Here is a 7,837-nt window from a genome sequence, read left to right as displayed (position 1 = left end):
CTCCCTGCCCTGTTGTTGGCCCTCCAGAGGAACTGGTCAACCACTGTGTGAGGCAGGATGCTGGACTAGATGGACCTCCACTGGTCTGATCCAGCAGGGCTCTTCTGAGGTTCTTCCCAGGGGAAGGCCTCAGCCTCTCTGCCCTGTTGTTGGCCCTCCAGAGGAACTGGTCAACCACTGTGTGAGGCAGGATGCTGGACTAGATGGACCTCCACTGGTCTGATCCAGCAGGGCTCTTCTGAGGTTCTTCCCAGGGGAAGGCCTCAGCCTCTCTGCCCTGTTGTTGGCCCTCCAGAGGAACTGGTCAACCACTGTGTGAGGCAGGATGCTGGACTAGATGGACCTCCACTGGTCTGATCCAGCAGGGCTCTTCTGAGGTTCTTCCCAGGGGAAGGCCTCAGCCTCTCTGCCCTGTTGTTGGCCCTCCAGAGGAACTGGTCAACCACTGTGTGAGGCAGGATGCTGGACTAGATGGACCTCCACTGGTCTGATCCAGCAGGGCTCTTCTGAGGTTCTTCCCAGGGGAAGGCCTCAGCCTCTCTGCCCTGTTGTTGGCCCTCCAGAGGAACTGGCTGGCCCCTGTGTGAGGCAGGATGCTGGACTAGATGGACCTTCACTGGTCTGATCCAGCAGGGCTCTTCTGAGGTTCTTCCCAGGGGAAGGCCTCGGACTCTCTGCCCTGTTGTTGGTTCTCCAGAGGAACTGACTGGCCACCGTGTGAGACAGGATGCTGGACTAGATGGACCCTCACGTTCTTGTTCTTATGATATGAAAGACCTCTGCCTGAGACTGGATAACGGCAGGCAATCTCCTACCAATAGTTCTCTTTATTTGGTAATAAAAAGACGCTCTATACTTTTGCCTCCGTGACCAGCAGTTAAACAGCCGGTTAAAGCGGATGATTCTGACCTTTAGCGGACCGATGATCTGATTCCGTTTATTGACGGATCGATTGTATTTGTTAACCACCCTCCCGGTAGGACTGGACTCATAGTCAGATAAAAAGTATTGCATAAAACAATTTAACAATCAGGCTCTAAAACGGTAAAACGTCCAGATCAATCAAATCATCTAATTAGCTATAGACAGCGCTAAAATCCTAACGGTGCCACTGTCACATGGGGGAAGGGGCTGGGGGGGGGGAAGGGAGTGCCAATTATTTGTGAAGTACAAAATACATAAGATATATATATACAGGTATTCAACAGTTTGGTGTAGGGGTTAAGTGCACCGACTCTAATCTGGGAGAACCGTGTTTGATTCCTCACTCCTCCACTTGCAGCTGCTGGATGACCTTGGGCAAGCCATAGTTCTGATAAGAACTGTTCTTGAAAAAGAGCAGTTTCTCTCAGAGCTCTCTGAGCCCCAACTACCTCACAGGGTGTCTTTTGTGGGGAGGGGAAGGGAAAGGAGTTTTTCAGACACCTTTGGGTAGTGAAGGGCGGGGTATAAATCCAATCTCCTCCTCTTTTTCTTCTTATTGGTTGTTGTATAGGTTGTTAAAAATAACCTCCGGAATGTTCAACCGTTTCGAAAGATACCTTCTTCTGAACAGATAAAGGAAAATGAAGAATGGGTGACGTCTCTGGTTAGTTTTTCAACTGGTGCATTTCAAAAAATGCATAATTTTGTTTGATATGTCAAAACATAATTGAGAGGAAGTTCCTACTGATTCTACATAGGGCATTTTACAGCATTTTGCCCTATGTAGAATCAGTAGGAACTTCCTCTCAATTATGTTTTGACATATCAAAGAAAATTATGCATTTTTTGAAATGCACCAGTTGAAAAACTGACCAGAGACGCCACCCGTTCTTCATTTTCCTTCATCTGTTCAGAAGGTATCTTTCGAAACGGTTGAACATTCCGGAGGTTATCATTAACAACCTATACAACAACCAATAACTGTTGAATACCTGTATGTACTTTGTACTCATGTATTTTGTACTTCACGAATAATTTTTGTATTCTGTTCATTTCAATATATAAAAATTAATTGAGCACAGTTAGGATACAGTTTTTCTTTATTGGGATCTTTTTCTGAAGCACTTTTTGACTGTTACCATCTGCCCTGTCATGGACAGCCGGATATACTCGGGCCTGGGACCACCAATGAATTCTAAGCTCCCGAGCATAACGCTCTTCTCGGGGTATACCAGGAGAGGCAAGTTTCGTGTGTCCCTGGTTTCGTATGTGCACGTGCAAATCACACAAGCCTTTCGTCTGCAGCATTTCCAGATCATTTACAAAGGCCACTACAATGCCCCAGCTACATTTATATCTCGCCTTTCCTCATGGTTCAAGGCAGCTTGCAATCATAGCCAAAATATATTTTCAGGTAAAACCAAAAATACGATCGCAGAGCCCAAACCTCTCCCCCCGCAAATCTCAATGCTCTGATTCACCGGTAAGTGCTCTATATTCCTTTCTTTTTGTGAGTATTTTATGTGTGCGTGTGTGCCTTGTGCACCGGGAAGTCATGGTGACTTCTGGTGACTTCATGGTAACTTCTGGTGCCTGGGAGGTTGGTGGGGCTGAGATTGCTCTGAGAGAAACTGCTCTTTTTCAAGAACAGCTCTGACAGAACTATGACTCGCCCAAGGTCATCCAGCAGGTGCGAGTGGAGGAGTGGGGAATGAAACCCGGTTCTCCCAGATTAGAGTCCGCGCACTTCACCACTACACCAAACTGGCAGCGGTGACTTGATATTCCCTGCCTCTGTGTCCCTGCCCTGGTATTCCTTGGGAGGTCTCCCTTCCAAGTATTTGCCAGGGGTAGCCCTGCTTCGCTTCCGAGGTCTGATGTGATCGGGCTTGCTTGGGCTTTCTGGGTCAGGGCTATATTCCTGTCACTCAGCAAGGCCTAATAGATGCATATATATTTAAACATTTGTAATGGGTAACCACCTGCCCTTTCAGAAAATGCACGCAAGCGTTTTGGTGGGCTCAGTGGAAGAGCTGACGGAACGGGAACATGTTGGTAGCTTCAACCAGAGGCTAGAATTGGAAGGATTTTTACTTTTCAGAAATAACAGGTGAAGAAGAAGAAGAGATTGGATTTATACCCTGCCCTTCACTACTCAAAGGTATCTCAGAGAGGCTTACAAACTCCTTTCCCTTCCCCCTCCCCTCAACAGACACCTTGTGAGGTAGGTGGGGCTGAGAAAGCTCTGACAGAAACTGCTCTTTTTCAAGAACAGCTCTTATCAGAACTATGGCTTGCCCAAGGTCTCCCAGCAGCTGTGAGCGGAGGAGTGGGGAATCAAACCCGGTTCTCCCAGATTAGAGTCCACACACTTAATCACTACACCAAACTGGCTCTTTTTCAAGAACAGCTTTTATCAGAACTACGGCTTGCCCAAGGTCATCCAGCCAGGTGCAAGTGCAGGAGTGGGGAATCGAACCCGGTTCTTCCAGATTAGAGTCTGCACACTTAATCACTACACCAAACTAGCTCTCAAAATGCCACACGTTTCAGAAACGTTCTGCGGTTACACTTTAATGGAAGCTGCCAACTAAACTGCGGTGCTAGCTGACCGAAGGACTGACACATTAACAGAGGCTGTAGATGTTTATCGGTGGGGTGTGTGTGTGCAAAGTTGGCCGGCTAGAGAAAAGACATAGATTTGAAAGCTGCAGGAGAGAGACTTAAACAGCACCCCTTGTGAGTGTCATATAGGGTGGGTTGCACGTTGCCAGTGTGTTCTGAGACTTGCATGTTTCCGTTGTGTTCCAGGATGGCCGAAGACCACAGTGCCAATGACACAACTCAAATCCTGCAACTAATTTGTGGGGCAATGTAAGATGAAGATCTGGAAATGAGATGCTGCAGCAGAGAATCAAATTCTTGCTGCACACACGGGTGCTAACTAAGCACGCTTAACACAAACTTTCCTGTGGAAGCAGTGGGCCTTGAACAATGGGACTGGTGGGAGACTTCCTCCTCTCACTAGCTATGAAGTGGGTAGGTGAAATGCCATCCAGGAGGGACTCATTGGATTTGAGGAAATCGCTGCTACCCTGCCTGGTTCTTATTCCAACCTGGTCTCGCCCTGGGTATGAATCGAGATTAGGGCCAGGAGATTTTTGTCGGTTTGTCATCATGTATCTGATGCCAACGTCAAGTTGTTTTGGTCCACAGGCCTTTGTGTAGGTCTGTGTGTGAGGATCACAACTTGCTGCGTGGGGGGGGGGGCGCGTTTTGACCTGGAGGAGGCCAGCCTTCAAAACGGGGGTTATTTTGCATTCTAGTTGATGTCTTTTCCCTGTAATGCTGATCAACCATATTTTAGCAGTTACCTTTTAGCTGGAGATGAAAGGGATAAATGGGGCTGTGTGTGTAGTCTCTCACGTAGCTTGCTCATTAAAAAGTCGCACTCCAACCCCAAGTTGTTTAATGATCAATTCTTGCAAATGGCCAGAAATGACCAAGTAAGAGGTTGTCTTTTTTTTTTCTGTCTGCGGCCGTCTCTCCGAGCTTGCACCAGGCCACAGCGAACGGCCATGGAAGGCAATTCCAGCTCAGGAGCATTCCCTCCTTCGCCCCGGTTTACCGTGGCCGACGTGACCGTCGTGGTGGCATACTTCGTTTTAAACTTGGCAGTGGGCATCTGGGTAAGACGGTTGAGCCTGCAACTTTTAATTGATAGCCGGAACTTTGAACTGGCCCTTTCTTACACGCCCAGAGAACTGCCGATCGCCACTTTGGGTTCGGGAAGCAATTGCTCTCCTGGCCTGTTTGGCCGGGGATCCTGGAGGTTTTGGGGTGTTTTTTTGCCCTCTTCTGGGCATGGGGCAGGGATCATTGCGGGCGTGGGGGGGAGGTATTTGTGAATTCCCTGCCTTGTGCAGGGGGTTGGACTAGATGACCCCGGAGGTCCCTTCCGACTCTGTGATTCTACGAACCAACCGAAGCTTTTTGGTCATTCGGTAAGAAGCAATCCGGGTGGCTGAGAGCTGAGGCAGAGTTTTGTGTTTGGATTCGGGACGTGTCACTGTTAACAGGAGGTAACAAATCGGGCTTTGGCTTATTGATGTAGAGAATTTATAAGTTCTGACCCGGATGGCGCCGGGCGAGCCCGATCTCATCAGATCTCAGAAGATAAGCAGGGTCAGCCCTGGTCAGTATTTGGAGGGGAGACCACCCAGGAAGTCCACGGTTGCTACGCAGAAGCCGGCCACCTCTGAACGTCTCTGGCCTTGAAAACCCCACAGGGTTGCCACAACTCTACTGCGATTTGATGGTTTCAGAAAGAGAGAATTTATATCCCACTCTTCTGCTCTGTTGGGGCCACTGAGGCATCTTTGCTGTCTTTCCAGTGGTGGCTCTTGGCCTTCTGAAAATGTAGTTCTCCAAGTGATCGCCTGCCTTTTAAAGAAGAAGAGGAGATTGGGTTTATACCCCATGGCCCTTCACTACCCGAAGGAGTCTCGGAGCGGCTCACAAACTCCTTTCCCTTCCCCTCCCCACAACAGGCACCCTGTGAGGTAGGTAAAAGAAGAAGAAGAGATTGGGTTTATACCCCCGCCCTTCACTACCCAAAGGAGTCTCAGAGCGGCTTACAAACTCCTTTCCCTTCCCCTCCCCACAACAGGCACCCTGTGAGGTAGGTAAAAGAAGAAGAAGAGATTGGGTTTATACTCCATGGCCCTTCACTACCCGAAGGAGTCTCGGAGCGGCTTACAAACGCCTTTCCCCTCCCTACAACAGGTTCCCTGTGAGGTAAAAGAAGAAGAAAAGATTGGATTTATCCCCCGCCCTTCACTACCCAAAGGAGTCTCAGAGCGGCTTACAAACTCCTTTCCCCTCCCCTCCCCCCAACAGGTACCCTGTGAGGTAAAAGAAGAAGAAGAGATTGGGTTTATACTCCATGGCCCTTCACTACCCGAAGGAGTCTCGGAGCGGCTTACAAACGCCTTTCCCCTCCCTACAACAGGTTCCCTGTGAGGTAAAAGAAGAAGAAGAGATTGGGTTTATACTCCATGGCCCTTCACTACCCGAAGGAGTCTCGGAGCGGCTTACAAACGCCTTTCCCCTCCCTACAACAGGTTCCCTGTGAGGTAAAAGAAGAAGAAAAGATTGGATTTATCCCCCGCCCTTCACTACCCAAAGGAGTCTCAGAGCGGCTTACAAACTCCTTTCCCCTCCCCTCCCCACAACAGACACCCAGTGAGGTCGCCAGGGCTGAGAGAGCTCTGACAGAACTCTGGCTTGCCCAAGGTTATCCAGCCAGGTACAAGTGGAGGAGTGGGGAATCAAACCCGGTTCTCCCAGATTAGAGCCTGCGCACTTCACCACTACACCAAACTCTCAGAAGCGCTTCTAAGGGGTTGCAAAACCCTCTTTAAATCACCTGGTGCTGCCCGTTTGCTCCGAAGTAACTCAGTAAGAGCTGCCTTCTTCTCTTAAGGGGGATACTCTGCCGGAGACATCGTCTCCCCATCAAACCCTGGTTGATGACCTTCGGAAATAAACTTTGCGAGTTAACTACACTCTGGAATTTCCTTAACTGAAGTCAGTGGGGCTAGAAAGGTGGACCTCCGTTTAGAACAGCAGTTCCTTTGCTTGCTTCTGGGTATAAGCTTTCGTCTGCATGCCCGCCTCTTGTATCTAAGGAAGTGTGCGTGGACACGAAAGCTTAAACCGGGAATTAAACTTTGTTGGTCTAAAAGGTGCCACTGGACTCAAACTCTGTTCAGTAGCTTCAGAAAAATACAGCTACCCACCTGAATCAGTTGCTTACTTCTGTGCAAGAAAAGAAAATTAGATCGATGTGCAATACAAACACAGTGTGTCTGGCCCTTTCCTCTCACTGTCCCAGGGGTCATTCCATAGAAAAAGAGGTGGAGGAGCTCATTAGCATAGCTCATTAGCATGACTTATTTGCATATGCCACACCCCCTGACATCACCGGAAGTGTGTCAGAAGGCAACACCCACCGCTCAGGCTCCACTGGACTGTTTTGGATTGCTAGCTATTGGGGGGGGGGGGAACGTGCAGATCTGTCCTCACAGAGGAGGGAGAGCGTGTACCTGAATAAAACTTGGTCTTAAAGGTGCCACTGGACTGTTTTGGATTGCTAACTATGGGGGGGGGGGCCCACGCAGATCTGCCTTCACAGAGGAGGGAGAGCTTGTACCTGAAGGCAGGCCGGGGGGGGGGCTCTGCAATTTACCTGGCTGCTTTTTGCTCCTCATGGCCCAATTGAGGGCTGCTGGGAGCAGGGGGCGGGGCTTATTGCATGTGCCCACCCCCTGGACTCCTTACTGCCGGAGCGCCGCTCCTGTGCACTCCTCCAGGAAATGACCCCTAGGCACGCCAATGTCTTCACGGGTAGATGGTGTGCCTCCCAAACCAACACACTGTCTTGGGAGGGGGGGGGTTATCTGTCAAGTTGCAACAGACAGCAATCCCATAGGGTTTTGAAGGCAAGAAAGGAACGATGGTGGTTTGCCATTGCCTGCCTCTGCGTAGCAACCCTGGTATTCCTCAGCGGCCTCCCATGCAAATACTAACCAGCTCTGAACCCGCCTAGCTTCCGAGATTTGATGAGACTGAGCTGTTTAGATCAGGGCAAAGTATTGCCTGCCCTTGACTGAGGGAGAAGGGTCATTCAATTTTGTGCAAAGCGGTGTGAAAGCGCCCTCAAACGGTCTATACCTACAGTTTAATCAATATTCTTCAGATATCTGAAGAAGTGAGCAGTGACTCACGAAAGAAGAAGAAGAAGAAGAAGAAGAAGAAGAAGAAGAAGAAGAAGAAGAAGAAGAAGAAGAAGAAGAGGAGGAGGAGGAGTTTGGATTTATACCCCGCCCTTCATTACTCGCAGGAGCCTCAG

General features: G+C 49.4%; 1 protein-coding gene across 1 annotated transcript in view; it reads left to right on the top strand.

The window, feature by feature from the left end:
- The first annotated feature begins 4,502 nt into the window (after nt 1-4,502).
- The window catches only part of SLC5A10 (solute carrier family 5 (sodium/sugar cotransporter), member 10), a 162,911-nt gene continuing 159,576 nt past the window's right edge, over nt 4,503-7,837 (top strand). Inside the window, exon 1 of the mRNA XM_015409209.1 lies at nt 4,503-4,613. Within this exon, the coding sequence (XP_015264695.1) occupies nt 4,503-4,613 (111 nt within the window). The remainder of the gene's footprint in view (nt 4,614-7,837) is intronic.

This window comes from Gekko japonicus, unplaced genomic scaffold, assembly GCF_001447785.1.
Source record: "Gekko japonicus isolate JY-2015 unplaced genomic scaffold, Gekko_japonicus_V1.1 scaffold103, whole genome shotgun sequence".
Classification (NCBI taxonomy): domain Eukaryota; kingdom Metazoa; phylum Chordata; class Lepidosauria; order Squamata; family Gekkonidae; genus Gekko; species Gekko japonicus.
Note: the sequence above shows the minus strand (reverse complement) of the source record. Positions and strands in the feature narration are given on the sequence as shown.